We start from the raw sequence: 17,102 nt of genomic DNA, 5'->3' as shown, positions 1-17,102 counted from the left end.
TGGAGCGTTCTCTTACGAATTGCAATCTGTATATATACTCGTTCCACGAGTTGGAGAACTCAGTATCATCGATAACATCGTCTACAACTCTTCCAGCATGAAGATCACCTACATGGTAATAAGCATTTTAAGCCTTGAAATCTTTTTCTTAATCGCCGTTATCGAGGCAGTGATATTAAGAAAACGGAGAAAATTTTTCAGATCGTTGTTGCGTTCGCTTTGGTCAGCATCGCGGAGCCAAAATTGCCACCAAAAAGAAAGGAAAGAAGCGTAACTATATTAGGACCATCTGGTTATGACTTTGTTGGAATTGAGCCAATCTTTTCTACCGATTCATGGTCTCCAAACAGTTTTGGACCAATTCCCTGGAATGCTGCAAAAGTACCAGATATTCCCTTACCGCAAGTTCAGGTCCAAGCGACGCATGACGTCGCTCTTCAGGTATGGCAGACTAATTTGCATCCCTTTTAATTAAGAAAGTCCGCACTTTGCTTCACACCGTGGTTTCTCGTTAATCTCAGACGTTAAGGGAACCACCTAGTGGCACACCCAGCGTTGCATATCCTCCCGATGTGCTGAAAGCTATTCAACAGGCGAAGGAAGCAAATCAAAATGTAAATCGGGCGCAGCATAAGGTAGCAGAAGCTAAACAAGCTGCCATTGTTCAGCAGAAGGTTGCTCTGGCTAAGGAAGCCGCGGCAAGGGAAGCTGTGGCGCGGTAAATGCATGCATTTCACAAGATGTTTTCCAAAGAGTGAAATTACTTAGTTCAATACGTTCGTCGACTATTTACATGTATAGATCGCAAGAAATTTCGTCTGCTGCTGAAGCTGAAGCTAAATCGAGCGCAAAACAGTTAGTAGCTTTGCAACAAAGATTGGCGTCATTGAAGGATGCGGTTGCAGCTGCACAGCGGGTTGCCGCAGCAAGGGAAGCAGCTGCGGCTGCTGCCATTCAGAGAAACGCTGCTACGACGGCTGCTGAGTTACAGAAACAGGACGTTGACAAACAGATCAGTCAAAGCGAGCAGGAAGCAAAGGTGACAAATCGTCAATTAGTTTACACGAGTTTGAACGGAGGCAGTTGGTGCACCGAACTGTTGTTAATTTACAGGAAAAAGATATAATCGCTGCCAAGGAGGAAGCTGTTGCAAATGCTGTACGACTCGCGTCATTAGGAAAATCGACGCATCATCCTTGGGGTCGTTAAACGCTTTCCACGTAAAATAACCACGAATGTTTTTTTTCTATTCTCTGTTATAGTTACGGTGATGGTTTATCTCATTTCTTATTCTCGTTACAAATAAAGTTTGTTTTCTGCAAAACTTATCGATTACTTCAACCGGCACATTGTGAATAGAAAGTGCGACGTGTGCTTTCACCAACAAATATATTGTACCATAAGACTCCGAGAATATATGCGGCTATATGTATCATCATTATTATCGCGCATTACGTTTAATCGCCCTGAGCGGAAAGAAGCTATCTCTTCTTATGCCATCGAACGAACGTTTTAGCGTCACATCGGTAAAAGATTACCTAACAACGCGTGATCGTGACGCACTCATCGGTCGATCATCGTGGTAACTGGATCGTTAAAAATAATCATGCTGGAACAATGTTGCTTCCTTTCACGAGAAACTCTAGCGTTAAACAAGGTGGTCAGGATCCTTTGAAAATTGCCATTTCCTGATCCGGCGTAAGACAATAGTGTAGCAGTTTACCGCGTATTCGTGGGAAGTGGCAGTGAAAGTGACGGTGGGCAGGGTGATTCGTTCCGCAGGAAGACGGTATCGATAGTCAAAGAATGCAATATCTAGTTACGTGCAACACAACGCCCAGCAGCCACAGCAGGAGAACGACCGAGTTAGATAAACTCTCTGCGTCGAATCTACCAGCGTATCCCAACCGGAATCCTTTCACTCACCTCTCTTTCTTGACCATCCGTAATACTCCCTTTCTCCCCGTTACGGTCTCCGCGATCCTGTCGAGCTGCTCTGCTTCTACGAATCAGGAGTAATTACGTGGGAAGAAAGTCGTTCGATCAAAGTCACTCTTTCTTTGCTCGATGTCTTCTATACTCGTTCTGTGACCATTCACCTCGATAATGGCCCTTTCTGTCAGCGCCATAGAAAGGAAACGAAAGGAATTCACCGATGTATCCTTGTAATCATCGTTTAGTTTGGCGAACCTAATGGCAATTTGGATTCGTTTCGATGTTTTCATAGAAAAGGGTCTTAAAAGTTACCCTTTCGTTCTCGAGATTTAAGTTTCTAGATGTGTCGCGCAAGCGATAAAAGGTATTGGCGCTTATCAACGATTCTATCGTTATCCAAGACTTACCCTGCCTCGTCTAAAGAATCGCGATAGTCACCTTGTATAACTTGGGGTAGATACAACTATTATAACGAACAAGCACGCCTCCTTTCACGTCGAACTGTCCAACACTTTCATCTATACCGCTTTTTCGGATTTGCTCGCTTTTTGCCTTTTACCTCACCCAGTTTTATTTGCTTTGCTTTCTTATTGCGTGAAAGATCGCGTTACTGCCAGTGAAACTAGCCGTAACTCGATTTTTGTAACAATCGGTGTCATGAAAGCGTTCCATTCTATATTCGTTTGAAAAAAGTTAAAGTCGTTAATTGCCAACAAATAGCTGCGAATTATTAACTTGTCCAGCGACTCGCGGTTGTCCTATTTTGCACACGTTGCGATATTGCAATAATAACATCGATGCGAGATACAGCACAATTTCTGTAGCGTTCGATTTAATTCCTTTGGAACGACATGGTTGACTTTCATGCGAGAATTTCACGCTGGTGACATCGCAAAATAAGGCAAAACGGAAGAAAGAGAGTAGGAAAAGAAATCGATTCCAACGCTGGATCGGTAGAGAGGATCACGGACGGTCCGCATAGGCGTTCACCACGCTCTCCGCGTTCTACGTTACTTGGAAAATCTGACGATGCATTTCGTCGAAGTACTCTGAACGAAGTAGATACAACGGTGTTTTGTCGAGAGAAAGCTTGTCCAAAAGCTATACGGGCTGAGAAATCTTGGTCCCAATGGATCGCGTCCATTAACTGTACTTATATTATACTATGTATATAGGTATGGCACACGGATCGATGTTTCCGTAATTAAGAATGAAATTAAATTACGCACGTAGCGGTGAAAGCTCGCTTGAATGAATCAAAGATCTATTACAAAGATTACAGTCTAAACTTCTAACTTCTTCCTATCGTGATCGTTTACCTTTTGGAATCTTCGATTCCGCTACGGTGACGTAAAAAATTAATTCTCGCCTGGATGCAACGGCGTCGAGTTTCAACGCAAATTGATATGGATGTAAGTATTTCCTACAGTTTAGCGTAGTCTTGGATATAAATGCGAGCATGCAAGTCCGGTTTTCAAGAGAGAAAGATTATCCACGCGTCTGGGAAAGGGAGAGGGAGAAAGCGTATAAAAAGGATTGGTCCATCGTCAAGCACTCGCAGTATACGTATTCGTTTCTTCATCTACTGTCCCATTAGTAATCGAAAAATGCTTTCTTGGTCTTTTGTAAGTATCCGAAAAAAAAAAAAGAAAAGAGGGTGGATACGATCGATCTGATGGACATACACGTAGGCACGCGAACGAGAGGATCTCGAATCTCGGGGGAAACAGTGAATCGTGACCGAATGTTACACATCCTTTGCAAGTTCCGCTCATAGCGCAAACAATGCCGGTGAAAAGTGAATATTGGTATTTGCATACTTTCTTCTATACGCACTTACGTATTTGCGATGGCGATGGCTCGTAAAGTCGGCAACATCGTGGCCCCTATTCATCCCGCGCTTTATATTCATACCTCGAAACGAAGTTACGATCGCACTCTGTGGATATATCGTTGCAAATATGTGATTTACTAGCATCAGTTGACCGAGTTTAGAAAGTGCCAGCTGCGAACAACAGAACTTCGAACACGACGCGACTGATTTCTCTCGTCTCTACCCTACTTGTCCGTTCTCATACTTGATCGACAAAAAAATTAGAAGCCCGATATCGTTCTCGTGGACCTTGAATCTAACTATCGATTGTTTCAGGTATGGGTAGCAATCATATTCGCGAAATACGTAATGGCTAGCATCGAAGGTAGTCCCGGAGGTTGGCAGGGGTAAGAGATTATTTAGGTCTGTTTTTCATATATCTCGTAAATTGAAGCATTCGCCTAACTCGGATCGTTTGTAATTAATAGAATATCGGCAGGCAGCGATTATGGATCAGGACATGGCTTAGAATTAGGTGGCCTGTCCAGTTATGGTTCCTATGGCAGCGGTGGTGGACTGGATCATGGATTGCACGGAGGACAAGTTCATTACGCTGAAGCTGTACCGGTGAGCGAGCACGTGGAAATTACGAGGCCCGTGCCAGTACCTGTCGTCAAAAACGTTGGTAAGTTTGCCTCATCGATTAAAATGCTGACGTTAATTGCCATCGTGAAACTAGATAAGCGTTAAACCATAACCTTAAATTTACGAAGTGTTCGATCAACCTCATACTCTCGGCGACAATTCACACTTTGATCAAACTCTCATCCTCGATTATACGTATATATAATATTCGATAATTAACGCAAACCAAATGAACATCGTGAAATCTAATTCATCGTCGCAAAATTTCTTCGAATAATTGCTTAATTAAAAAACTTTTTACACTACTACAGGAGTACCGGTTGCTCAACCAGTGGCCATAGGAGTTCCACATCCAGTCGCCGTAGGAGTACCACAGCCCTATCCAGTTCACGTACCGGTTGCAAAGCCAGTTGCAATTCCCGTGGTGAAGACCGTGGCCGTTCCAGTCGAGAAGAAGGTTCCATTTCCCGTGGAAAAGGTGATACCGGTCCCAGTAGAGAAACACGTGCCTGTACCGGTGGAGAAACACATACCAGTGCCCGTGGAAAAACCGTACCCCATTCACGTGCCGGTTTACAAACACGTATTCCACAGGGTGAAGTCTCATGGTCACGGATGGAGTCATTAAACGTTACAACATGATACTCTGAAGATATATGCAGATTTACACGTATGGCCGTAACAGCAAGCGAGCGTAACTTCTGCGTGTGTATCAGCTAGTCTATACGGCAGAAGATTGCGATTCTCTTCCTCGAATGATCACAGAGAAGGCTCTTCGTCTTCGATCGGGCACACATTGTTGTATAGATCGAAGAAATCAACGAGCCATCTATCCAGGAGTCGTAAAATGTCTCCAATGCTGTTTGTATTTATGGTTGTTTGTTTTGTTGCTGTGTTATCAAATAAAAAATTAATTTTTAATTGAACCCAGCCTCTGTTTGTCCTCTATTCGCTGTAAACTAACGTTATTTGATCGATTACGTGCGTACGTTGGCAGATCTCTTTTGTCATCCATCAGAATTAAAAATAATAGATAGTTAGCCGTTATTTCCAACACGTGGAAAACTCCATCTATTACCTTCTCTCGACTAATTCTATTATTAACAAGTTCAACTAACGGTAGGTCGCAATCGTTGCAGGATAGTTACAGTATAGTCGCAAACAGCCATTTTAATATGAGCGCACGTGTTCCCTGATCTGTCGGAATAATTACTCGTAATCTGACAAGTAATCAGATGTTATCAATAGGCTGGGCAAATTATACCTTTCCCATTAATTTCGATAGATCGCGAAATTTCGGTATTTTTGATATAACGGATGGTCGCTTCGTTAAATCACGTTGATATACAAGAGAAACATGATAAGGACTGAAGTCACGAATTTCGTTATATCTCACCCGCCCCCTAATTATTATTATAATTTTCTGGATAACAACGGACAGATAGCACAGTTCGTGTCTAGATGATCTCAAGACGGTTCGTTATGCTCTCTCCACAAGCTCGGATAAATTCAAAGCTACGTGAGCTAGACACGTGTATCAGATATCGTTGTACACGATCATCGTCAATTTGTCACATAGCGTGAGCATTTTCTATATCATTGCAGACACATAACTGACGCGAAAGTTTCTAACAACGATGTTCTGGCTTTATTAGCGAAATAGTTTTAGCTTGTCGAATTAATGCGAAGCAAATAATATGGTAATCGGAAATCGATCTATACATTAGAGGCGCTTAATGCTTTTTTGCGCATATGTTATAAAACCACCCATTTCCACATTTTACATCTTTTATTTACATTTTCCAGATTGTTTGCTTACGTTTTACTTGTTCGTTTAGAGCCTTTTCTCTTCCGATTGTATGTACGCGCGTATAATAAAGCGAACAATTCCCTACGTCGCGAGGAATATCGTGCGATACACATGGGACGTGTTAAGTATTAGAAATTCTCGCGGGTGCGTGGGAATCACGATACGCTATGAAGTCGCTAAATCGTATTTTCTACGAAACTTTAAAGGAAAAGAGTCGTAATTACTTAATAAGAAAATCGTTCGATCTCGTTAATTACGTTGAATTCAGAAAAAATTGAGAGAACGATAAAGAAAAGAAGCATTGTGTTCAAAGTGTCCAAGCCATATCGGCAATGTGCATTCACGAGTCTAAATAGTTCCGTTACTTTTGAATATGTATCGACTTAACGGTGGGAGCACCGGTCAGTGACAGTCGATGAAAATTGTGAATGTACGCGAGCACTCGCCTATGAATAGAGCAGAAAATGTCTAATTCACACGGTGCTGGCGGAATCACAAAAATGGCCAATACTTACGACGCGTTCGCCGCACCGATACCTGAGAAATAGCGATTTATTATAGCGAGCAGGACTAAACTACACCGTCGACAGTGAAAGGCCCAGTGGTATATTAAGACGAGCAATGAGCAAAGATGTATCAGTCGCCGAAGAAACTTCTACAACTAGCAGTCAGGTGTATACTTGCATGCGCCTAAACATGAACAAAATCGTGAGTAAAGAATTCGGAAAATTCCTGTATCCACGCGACTCGTACACTTACGAATCGAACAATAAAGCTTCTTAACGGTTAATCGATTAAAGAAATTGCTCGTATTTTTCCAATGTATTTTTTCACCGTCACTCGCTAATAACTTGAAAAGGCGTTCGCCTTTTCTTTTCTCACTTTCCGTATTTCTTCCGACTCCTTGTCACCGTGACATTAATTAACAATAAAAGGGCGAGCAATTCAAAGATCGTTTATCAATAATTTTCCACGCCACATAAAGACGTTTCATTTGGCAACCAGTAATCACAATTCTATTATTTACGGAAAGATCATCGCGTTCAATATTGCCACTATATTTACTCGCAAAGAAACGGTGCATTTTCTTTCTAAGCACATTCTATTTCAGTCAGCCGACATTCAAACGCACATTCACTAACGTGAACTTTACCTTCAACGTAGGTGCTACTTTCCCTGGTGTCCTTGGCCGCGAGCGTGCCGGTGATCGTGCAACAGAATCAAAATGAATTTCAGCCTCAATTACACGGAGGTTTTCAGCCGCTAGAAAGGTCTGATCAGGAAGGTCTCGGCACTTCCTCAAGTGGAAGTTACGGCAGTGATTATGGCGGTAGCTACGGTGGCGGTAGCTACGGTGGCGGTGACTATAGTGGTGGTAGCTATAGTGGCGGTAGCTATAGTGGCGGAGAATATGGTGGTAGTTACGGCGGTGGCTTTGGCGGTGGTGACTTTGGCGGCGGTCACGGCGGAGGCCTCGAGGGATCTTCCGGCGGACACTTGGAGTCTGGCGGTGACCACTTGGGCTCCGACTACTCTTCCCTAGGAGGTGGATACGAAGGTGGAGACGAAGGTGGAGTTTCTCTTGACGGAGGTCACAGTGTAGTGCAAAGTGTTCCCGTGTCCGAGCATGTTGAGGTAACGAAACCCGTACCGGTCAAGGTGGTTAAACACATCGGTAAGTTATAATTACGATTCTTTGTAAAAACTTTTCCTACCAACATCTCTACCTGTAATATATTTTACAAATACTTTGCTTTCAGGGGTACCGGTTCCTCAGATCTTGAAGATAGGCGTACCCCACCCAGTGCCAGTCGGTGTTCCTCAACAGTACCCGGTAGCTCATCCAGTTCCAAAATTGGTTCCTGTACAAGTGATAAAGACCGTCGCTGTGCCAGTGGAAAAGAAGGTTCCATTCCCGGTTGAGAAGCATATTCCAGTACCAGTAGAAAAGCCCATTCCTATTACGATCGAGAAGCACGTGCCAGTGCCAGTCATCAAACCGTATCCCATAAAAATACCCGTGTACAAAACGATCTACCATCACGCGAAGAAGCACTAAACTTTAGCGACTCGTTACGGAACGATCCATCCGACTGATACTAAAACGACTGCACACACGTTCATCGCTTTTGCTCACGGTTCGGTTCCAGATTGAACAACTATGATGGAATCGCGGTGAATTTGATCGTTGAGGCTGGCTAGATTTATGGCCGACTAAATTTTAATTGTTTTTATCCTGTATATACATGAAACAATGTTATCGCTGTTTATTTTTTTTAATTTTATAAATGTTACTGTTTTTGTTTTTCAATAAAAATGTTGAAAATAATATGCACAGCTTCTGTTTTTTGAGCGAGAAATTTAATCTCCAACAAGTTTGAAGCAATTTCCTCATTGTCTGTACTGTCGTACGTCAAACGTGATTAATGTTTCATCGGATCGATGTTTAATCGCAAAGATGAGATTGATATATCGAGCGAGCGCTACTTATGGTTAGCTGTAGCTTTACATCGCGAACGAGCTTCTCTGTTTCAAAAAAATATGAACACATACTTTTCGAGAGAAATCGAATAAGCAAATCGAGGCAACTTTCCACGTAGGATTAGACGGAATGAATTTTTACGTAGTAGATAGATGCGGTCATTGTACTTTAACGCACTCAAGATCATAATCAAAACTTTCACTGGTATTTTCGATGCATCAGCTACAGATTCTATGGAAAGTGAATGTACATGTATATCTACCAGTTCAGGATGGAAAAGAGCACTTGATCAGCAAATGAACCTCGAAGACAGAGGAAGTCCAGCAAGGTTACAAATGAGTGGTCTTTACTTGGTTACTACTTTATACCTGGTTTAACAAAATTTAGAGGAAGTAGCATGGTCATGGCTTTCCTCTGTACTTAAGACAATCAATAGGCAATCATAAAATTAAACAAGCGATATCATATCTGTGTATTAATAGCTGGCATAGAGAAAAAGACATTCCTAAATAATTTACGCGCTTGTGATTAATCTTTCCAGTCATAAATCTATAAATAATTATGTGATTTTGTAACATCCTACAAACTGTCGTTGGATTCAAACAAATACATAATATGGTAATAATGGCTACTTAACAAATAGTGGGCTAGCGAAGATACGGGGATGAATCTTGTTTATTCAAAATAAGATGTTTAATTTTTCATGCTTGATTTTGATAGAATGGCGAATCTTCAGGATAAAAGTGCTGCGGTACGTTTATGCTGAAACCTACCATTTCTGAGATATTTGACTTTGTCCATCCTATTACTTTCGTTATTCAAAGTGTCGACCATGTGCAACGGATTATTGCTGTATGTGTTTCGATAGACTGGAACGACAAAAGAAGTAAAGAGTGCAACGGTTCAAAGATTACAGCGTTGTATCGATGCACACGGTTGACACTTGGAACAATTTACATAACGAAAATAATAGAACGAGCAAGGTTGAATATCTCAGAAACGGTAAATTTTGGAACAAATGTATCCGAATACTTTTACACTCGAAATTCGCTATTCTTTCGAAAACAAGCATAAAAAGTTGGACATCTCATCAAAAAAAAAAATAAAAATTGGTCTGTATATCCCCACTACGCATCCACCTATCAAAAAATCATTATTACCACATCATGTATTTTTTTAAATCCTACAACTTTCGTTGTTAACATTTTCGCGTATTGTTGGAAATAACGAACATGTTCAGATATTTTAAAGTTTGCGGATACACTGTACAATGTACGTACAATATCGAAATATAAGATAGAGGTATACGTATCCTTATCGATCTTTTATCATTCACGCGTATACGCATCTTCGTGCCATCTAATGTTCATTTTCCTCATCCTGGCTTTACATTTTACTTTTATGATTATTATCTGAAATATTTTAGCATCCCTCAGCATGTTTCAAGTATAATTAATGTATCAGGCGACTAATCGCTATCAGGAAGTAGGAAACAGGAAGTATTCCGTGATTGCATATACGTTTGACCGTGGTTTCATTTCGTTTGATTTCAAGCGCATTCAAATGAGTGGTAGAAATATATGCAATTAAGTCAGGTAATGAGACTAAGGAATTGCATGGAAATAAAGCAGCACGGTGTCCGGGTTAGCATAGGATGGAAATCCTGTATTACGTAAGAGTTTCATCAAGCATATACGGTGTTTGCAGGAATAGAGAAATGTAACCCGATAGTGAAGGTGTCGAATAGAATTTTGCGTGATAGTGGGGTTGCTTGTCCCTTGTAGAACAGTATATAAAGTGACTACGCTAAGAATTTCTCTTGAGTTGGTCTTTTATTCAACACGTACTCGTATACACTGAGCAAGGGGACATGGAAAAAATCGTACGTCAATTTAATACGTGACATCTATATAGATACTTATGCTAGTAATCAATAACGAAAGTGTCATGTGGTTCATACGTAATCGAATCGACAATGTTCTTCTGTGATAGTAGACTCGTTCAAGATTTATCTTTTACAGATTGTAATTTTAACGATCGTTTCCTCCTGTTGCGCCGGGGAATTAGGATTTGGCGATCATGGATTAAGTTTGGGGGAAATTGACGTGGGTCACGGCGAAGAAGAAATTGGTCTAGGTTTAGGTGAATTAGGTTTGGTCAACATATCAATATTATTCGTAAACGTTATAAATATTATTAGTAGTAAAATGGCTACACTTGAACACCGTATAAACGACGAAACCATGTTTTATTTTATATCAGGTGGATCAGAGCACGAGATCAGTCTAGGAGGTCACGGAGAAGGTGGACACTTCATACCATCTGTGAAAACAATTGGTATGTGAATTAGTATCAATTAAACATAGAAATTCACATCACATTTGGTTTAATTGCAATAGGAATACCAGTCCCTAAGAAGGTTCCTTTGCTGATACCTCACCTGCAGGTTCAACATATTCCACAGAATTATCCAGTTCCAGTGTTCGTACAAAAACCTGTTCCATATCCGGTAAATACTCTCGATTAAAATTTCATCATTCCTTGAAATGTCTTTTAAATATTTAACCTGGCAAAATATTATTCGTTTATTTTAGGTGGAGAAGCAAGTATTTTCGAAGGTGGAGAAGAAAGTACCCACGCCCGTCGAAAAAATCATTCCAGTGAAAATTGAGAAGCCCGTTCCATTCACTATAGTGAAGCATATTCCTGTTCCAGTGGCGAAGCCTATTCCAATTAAGATTCCAATTTACAAAACAGTAGTGCACAGCTCCAAGAGCCATTAAGCCTGTGAAATTGGCGTTGTTGATTGTTCTTGTTTTAATCGTTGCGGCAGAAGTGCGTCGTTGAAATTACAGTTTCTACGTGTTTTATATTTATATTGTTTTGTTATACATCGTACTTAATAGTTTCGTGCGTTAAAATTATTTATTAATAAATGTAATTATATTAATTACAAATGCATCGTCCACACTTATTTACACCTGTTAAACAGTAAAGCTAGTTCTCGTTTTTTAAATTATTTATTCCATTGTTCAACTTATTTCATTAGCTAAGCTATTTTATTTTACTCTTCAATGTTGTCAATTAAATTGTATAAGAATCATATTGAATCGTCTAGGCTGTTCTTTTCGTCTATAAGAACAGATGCAGAAAGATTTACGTGGTATTACGTTAACGGAATGTTACAATTATTGGTCTGCGTTTCACAATGGAGATGGAAGGCACGGAGGAGAAAGGAGAATGTGGTACGATCGAGGCATTCGTAGCGAAAGTCATCATAATAATCGTCTTCCTCTGTCATTGACCTTCGTAAATTCGACTGCGGCGGCACAGAAAGAATTCGCAAAAAGAAAATGTACGAAATTCTTAGATGTCAGATGATAAAGTTTTGCCGAAAAATGAGAAAGGAAATTCGAAGAAGACTTTCACTCTCCTTTTCTTTTTTTCTTACAGTCCCTCGAACGCGGAATAACGCGAAGTCGACATTAAGAGGAAGATCATAACTCATAATGATCTAACCGTCGGAGTACTTGTAAAGAACGAGCGCATCGTCCCTCTATTTGACAAAGGTGCATTAGCATAGTAACGTGGTCACGATAAAAAGAGCCGAAAAAGAATGTTGGAAGAAAAACCGCGATGCGGAAGAAAACTAAGGCGAAAGTAAAGCATAAAATGATCTACCGTTCTGTTGATCTTGGCAATCAGGAGATTGTAAAAGAAGGGAGAACAGCTGCTAAAATACATCGTGTAGGTATGAGAAACTGTACTGTAGGAGATTATTGACCTCCTCTGTAGAAACTCGTTAATATACCCTGGCTGACATTTCCATTTTTACGAATAATCAAGTTGGATTTTATTTGTACGATGCAACAGAAGAGGCGGAGGAATGACGTAAAGAGATTATTCAGAAAAAAGTTTAATATCCGGGAAAGAAAAAAGAATTCGTTAATAATTCCTCGATGTCGAGACAATTTGAAGATTAAAATTTTATATTTATATATATACTTATACTTTGCCGCTCTTTATACATCTAAGCACGATGCTACTTTATTATGATTCTCATTACTCGATTGAAACAATCGATTAAATTAGCCTGAAAAAATATTCGGAAACGGTAGACTTAATTAGCCGCGTAGAAGTATAGAAAAAAGTGCAGGACTTCCTCTCACGATTCCTTTCGCGTACACCTCTCTCAACCATCACTTCCGGTAGTCGATAACGAGCATAATTCATTGTAGCTATTTGACGTTAGAAACAAGATCAAAAGGAACAGTGAAAGAAATGGTTGCTACAAGAAAAAGTTCCTCGGTAAAAGTAAAATGTGTTCTATGCGTAACGGTTTTTAAGAAGCATAGATACGCTTATATTGTATATCGAACGTTCTACTGTCCTTCAAATTTCTAATCAAAGAGAAATCGCTGTTTTGTCTTATGTAACGAACGTCGATCGCGTCTGTTAAACGAACGCTTTTTGGTTCGAACAACCAATCTTAAATCAAAAGGAAAAACATTGACAATGTTACTCGCTTGCGATCTGGGGAGTGATCGAATATACCTTGAGCTATATACTCGTCAGTACGTACTCCAGCGTACTTTCCATGTAAGAGAAACAGAAAAATATGAGAAAGGGTTGAACGCACAAGCTTTCCTCCTCAAGTACACCTGCTGAGCAGACTAAACGACTCTTCGACTTTTAATAGATAAATTAGAACAAAAACGGGTAGAAATGCTACTTTCGCTTCTTCGAAGAGGTTGAGTCTTCTTGAATCGTATTTGAACTTTGAACGCCGTTAGATTTCTATGGCGAACCTCGTTTCTGCGTACATAGGATCTGTTCAAGCAATCGACAGCGTAGGTTCGACATTTAATGTGACATGCATCGCGTGCCACACTCATTAATGAGATTGCGCTCCGCTTAAAACAGCATCCGTGTTCGTGATAAATAAACAAATAAATCAAACCGTTAAAAGGCTGGTCATATAGCTTTCGCTTTCGAGAAGATTTTACCCCGACGTAATTAATTTCGCCGAACAAATTTAATAAGACGAGAAGCAAATTGTAACTTCCGAGTTTAATGCGAACGCTGTCTCTATATTTGGGACGACGGAAATTTGCACAGAGGAAGCAGTATACGCTCGTAAATCCAACCGAAATCCGAGACAAACTTTCCACCGTGAAATGACAGCACATTGGTACACTATCTCTCATATAGAGATATCATCGTATTATATATGGCACGCATTCGCATTAAATTCACAACGTGATTGCAATTATCTCTTAATCTCTCTTATCTCTAAGAATCTGGGATTAATATACGTGTTTAATATGTCGAACGATGAGAACGATGAGAGATTTACGATTACAACGAAAAGCGAATTAAAAATGTTTTGGCATTTCTCTTGGGCGTAGCGAGAAGTACAAAACGAAGAGGGCAACAGATACACTTTCTGCTCCCGTCTCTTAATCTGCCTATCTCAACTCTGTGATAAAACAGAAATTTACTTTTACAGGAACAAAGATCGGCGTGTCCGATCGGTTTTTTCACCAAGATTCCTTTCACATAGCGAACGTGTTTGGACTTTCATTTTGTCGGTCCGAAAACTTTGATCTGCTTCGAGTGCCTTTGCACAAGAGATCGTTCCTCACCTTCACTTCCGGTATATTTCAGAATGGTCGATTGACATTAAAAAAGAAATCGAATTTTGAACAACATGGCACAGGCTAGATCGCTCCAAGAAAATGAGTTTAATTTATGCTTATAAATATTTAACGAGCTTCATCGCGACAACCGTTTCAAATATTTCATCTTAAATACATAATGAACCGTTCTCTCCACGTTGCTCATCGAGCCCATTCGAATCATCTCTGGAAATTTTCTTGATCGCACCAGGCATTCGCTTCCGGTAAACGTAGCGACCGTCTTGCGGTTGCATCGGGAGTCGGGTTTGATTTTCCGCTTCACCGATCGTTGCGCCGCAAGTCATCAGATACGATTTTTCTACACGCAGGTGCTTAATTTTCGTGTTTCTAATGCTGATTCTATTCGAATTGTAACTGCTAATAATTATAACGTGCCAAGTTCGTTAATCTTCGAGTCAGGATTATGATATTTTGTTTCATCGTTGACAGTTATAACGTATAAATATTTGCTTGTAAGAAAACTACCGACACGCTTTTTTCATTCAAGCGCAATATTATCCATTAAAAAGAAAGCGTAATGCCAACGATGGGATACTTTTACGCTGTATACTTCCCGCGTCCGTAAATACACGTAATCTTAACTTCCGGCCAGTCATAGACGGAGAACGGTCAATGAGCCGCGTGAAAAATAAAACAAGAATCTTTCATACTCATTGGTGGTGTATAGAGTTGCGAAGGTTGGTCGATGGTAAGATGTAGTTTGATATATCCTGGAAAGGGTCGGAACTGTAGTGCATGAAATCAGTGAAAGGTGGTGGAATCGATGTTAGTATATAAGCTCGGTATTCCATTGCCGTAGACACTCAACGTTTTGTGCTTTAACGATAAACACCTTTTCGGGAAACCTACAACTATGAACCAAATTGTAAGATTTATACGACAATTGCATAAAAACTTGAAAGATGATAGATGAATTATGTAATAGTAATTTGCTCAAATTGATCGAAAATGTAAATGTATGGCCGATCGAAAGATTAAGCCTAATTACCTGATATGTTGTTTGATTCGATCAACGGCTGAATTAGAACGAAGATTATAAGACGTAACGTATCGATACGCAGGATCGATGATTATCAATCGAATGTTTGTAGATTGCTCTATTTGGTCTGGCGATGATCGCCGGGATCGTTTCTGCGGGCCACATCGAAGAAGACCATGGAAGCTCCACCTACGAGGAAAAGACGAAACCAGTAGAAATCCCAATTTACAAAAAATATGGTAAATATCTATACACATATAAAGAACTAAGAATCTTTCAAGACACAATAATATTTGCTCGTTGTGCAATTACAGCAATTCCAATCCCTCATCCTGTACCAGTCGAAATTCCTCAAAAGATAGAAATACCAATTCCTCAACCTCAACAAGTTCCCGTTGAAATTCCACACCCCTATCCAGTGGAAGTTGTGAAACACGTCGAAATCCCTATCGAAAAGCCAGAGCCTGTTATCGTAGAAAAACACGTAAGTAAAAGTATCTAATTATCGAACAATGGCGAAGTCACCGTTGTAAAACTTCGTATCGCAATAACTGTATCACGTGTCACTATATCATATGTAATCGTGTCCATCTAGATACCTTTTGTGGTGGAGAAGCCGTATCCAGTGTACGTCGAAAAGAAATTTCCCATTCCAGTCGCAAAGCCGTATCCAGTTCATGTGCCAGTTTACAAGCACGTATTCCATTACACTTCAAAGGGCAAAGGATGGCACTAGACTGATTCGCTCGCTACTGAACACTTGGGAATTGTTCTTCCTGCGACTGATCGTTTTACGGGAGAGCTTCTTGTCACCTGATATCTAAACTTATTTAATTCAACGAACATACTGTTCATCGTTTGGATTACTGTGAAACAAATGTCAAGAAAAAGAGACACGATATTCGGATCTCAACACTGATGTTAATGTTGCCAATATTTTTGTTACGAATGTTATACACTTGTTAAGTTTTCCTTTTCTACCGATTAATACGTGCTTGTTAATAAAGCCTATTTGAAAAGTACCATTTCTTTTTTGTTTAATTCCTGTCGATCGAATCGGCGTGTTAAATGTATAGCAATGAAGTTGAACTGCAGCAATGATCTCTCGGGTAGCGATCTCGGTAAAGTGATAGTTCGTTCGTCTCTTCCTGTTCGCGGCTACACAAAGAATAAAAAGGAAACACGTAACCATAAGTTTCGTTTCTTCGTCATCCGGTGTTACGAATCTACTAGAAACCAACCAGTCACCGATAGGAATTCTGTGCGATCTTGATTCGCCATAATGAGCCCGACAACAGACGCGTTCCTACATCGCGGCGCAAAACCACTTTTACTTGGGATACACTTTCACTGTTCCGCTCGCTGATACAGAGAGTATCGCGTACAATTCGAATCTTCCAGGCAGCTTCTCTCCCATGACCACACCCCAGGTGGTTACCTCCTTCTCATAGCGATTTGTATTACTAATAAATATAATATCTCTATTCTATTTTACGCCCCTTTACAATTTACGCCGTGGGCAATGTATGAAATTTGCTAGGCTCTCGTTTTCACTCGCTAGTTAAACGTGTGCAGCTGTAGAGAGATGAGAACGTGACGCTCTATTCGAAAGTTTGATTTACTTGATTTACATGCACCGGGATGATCGATGGAGATTCGATACATTACACAATTACCCTAGGTACGCTATATATTTAGGCATAAGTGATTGGGTTACAGGTGTTGTCTGACACTGATCT

At 40.3% G+C, this 17,102-nt stretch overlaps 5 protein-coding genes across 5 annotated transcripts; all 5 read left to right on the top strand.

Moving 5' to 3' along the window:
- Nucleotides 1–97: 97 nt before the first annotated feature.
- On the top strand, nucleotides 98–1,416 carry LOC117204759. The gene is made up of 5 exons (XM_033442484.1): nucleotides 98–115; nucleotides 202–441; nucleotides 522–718; nucleotides 802–1,039; nucleotides 1,114–1,416. The coding sequence occupies exons 1-5, from the start codon at nucleotides 98–100 to the stop codon at nucleotides 1,207–1,209; spliced, it is 789 nt and encodes a 262-aa protein (XP_033298375.1). The 3' UTR covers nucleotides 1,210–1,416.
- Nucleotides 1,417–4,117: 2,701 nt separating this feature from the next.
- Nucleotides 4,118–5,275, top strand: LOC117204758 (zinc finger protein 512B-like). Its single transcript, XM_033442483.1, has 3 exons — nucleotides 4,118–4,155; nucleotides 4,237–4,433; nucleotides 4,705–5,275. The coding sequence occupies exons 1-3, from the start codon at nucleotides 4,118–4,120 to the stop codon at nucleotides 5,019–5,021; spliced, it is 552 nt and encodes a 183-aa protein (XP_033298374.1). The 3' UTR covers nucleotides 5,022–5,275.
- Nucleotides 5,276–6,887: 1,612 nt separating this feature from the next.
- Nucleotides 6,888–8,291, top strand: LOC117204739 (ATP-dependent RNA helicase DBP2-like). Its single transcript, XM_033442444.1, has 3 exons — nucleotides 6,888–6,911; nucleotides 7,368–7,878; nucleotides 7,964–8,291. Exons 1-3 carry the CDS (start codon nucleotides 6,888–6,890, stop codon nucleotides 8,260–8,262), a joined length of 834 nt encoding a protein of 277 aa, XP_033298335.1. The 3' UTR covers nucleotides 8,263–8,291.
- A 2,055-nt stretch (nucleotides 8,292–10,346) lies between these two features.
- On the top strand, nucleotides 10,347–11,951 carry LOC117204744. Its single transcript, XM_033442459.1, has 5 exons — nucleotides 10,347–10,567; nucleotides 10,707–10,836; nucleotides 10,948–11,022; nucleotides 11,085–11,194; nucleotides 11,280–11,951. The coding sequence occupies exons 1-5, from the start codon at nucleotides 10,556–10,558 to the stop codon at nucleotides 11,466–11,468; spliced, it is 516 nt and encodes a 171-aa protein (XP_033298350.1). The 5' UTR covers nucleotides 10,347–10,555; the 3' UTR covers nucleotides 11,469–11,951.
- Nucleotides 11,952–15,286: 3,335 nt separating this feature from the next.
- On the top strand, nucleotides 15,287–16,869 carry LOC117204757. Its single transcript, XM_033442482.1, has 3 exons — nucleotides 15,287–15,334; nucleotides 15,476–15,847; nucleotides 15,959–16,869. The coding sequence occupies exons 1-3, from the start codon at nucleotides 15,287–15,289 to the stop codon at nucleotides 16,097–16,099; spliced, it is 561 nt and encodes a 186-aa protein (XP_033298373.1). The 3' UTR covers nucleotides 16,100–16,869.
- The last annotated feature ends 233 nt before the right edge of the window (nucleotides 16,870–17,102 follow it).

Source organism: Bombus bifarius, unplaced genomic scaffold (assembly GCF_011952205.1).
Source record: "Bombus bifarius isolate JDL3187 unplaced genomic scaffold, Bbif_JDL3187 scf7180000007979, whole genome shotgun sequence".
Classification (NCBI taxonomy): Eukaryota; Metazoa; Arthropoda; class Insecta; order Hymenoptera; family Apidae; genus Bombus; species Bombus bifarius.
The sequence above is the reverse complement of the archived record's forward strand: the minus strand, read 5'-3'. Positions and strand labels throughout refer to the sequence as shown.

Bases quoted from the DNA above. Each gene is read 5' to 3' on its own strand.
- LOC117204759 (XM_033442484.1), top strand. The intron at 442-521 runs GTATGGCAGACT...CGTTAATCTCAG, and splicing joins CGCATGACGTCGCTCTTCAG to ACGTTAAGGGAACCACCTAG. The intron at 1,040-1,113 runs GTGACAAATCGT...GTTAATTTACAG, and splicing joins AAAGCGAGCAGGAAGCAAAG to GAAAAAGATATAATCGCTGC.
- LOC117204758 (XM_033442483.1), top strand. From the start codon at position 4,118: ATGGCTAGCATCGAAGGTAGTCCCGGAGGTTGGCAGGG. The intron at 4,156-4,236 runs GTAAGAGATTAT...TGTAATTAATAG, and splicing joins AGTCCCGGAGGTTGGCAGGG to AATATCGGCAGGCAGCGATT. The intron at 4,434-4,704 runs GTAAGTTTGCCT...ACACTACTACAG, and splicing joins ACCTGTCGTCAAAAACGTTG to GAGTACCGGTTGCTCAACCA.
- LOC117204739 (XM_033442444.1), top strand. From the start codon at position 6,888: ATGCGCCTAAACATGAACAAAATC. The intron at 6,912-7,367 runs GTGAGTAAAGAA...CCTTCAACGTAG, and splicing joins GCCTAAACATGAACAAAATC to GTGCTACTTTCCCTGGTGTC. The intron at 7,879-7,963 runs GTAAGTTATAAT...CTTTGCTTTCAG, and splicing joins CAAGGTGGTTAAACACATCG to GGGTACCGGTTCCTCAGATC.
- LOC117204744 (XM_033442459.1), top strand. The intron at 11,023-11,084 runs GTATGTGAATTA...TAATTGCAATAG, and splicing joins ACCATCTGTGAAAACAATTG to GAATACCAGTCCCTAAGAAG. The intron at 11,195-11,279 runs GTAAATACTCTC...CGTTTATTTTAG, and splicing joins AAAAACCTGTTCCATATCCG to GTGGAGAAGCAAGTATTTTC.
- LOC117204757 (XM_033442482.1), top strand. From the start codon at position 15,287: ATGATAGATGAATTATGTAATAGTAATTTGCTCAAATTGATCGAAAAT. The intron at 15,335-15,475 runs GTAAATGTATGG...GAATGTTTGTAG, and splicing joins TGCTCAAATTGATCGAAAAT to ATTGCTCTATTTGGTCTGGC. The intron at 15,848-15,958 runs GTAAGTAAAAGT...GTGTCCATCTAG, and splicing joins CTGTTATCGTAGAAAAACAC to ATACCTTTTGTGGTGGAGAA.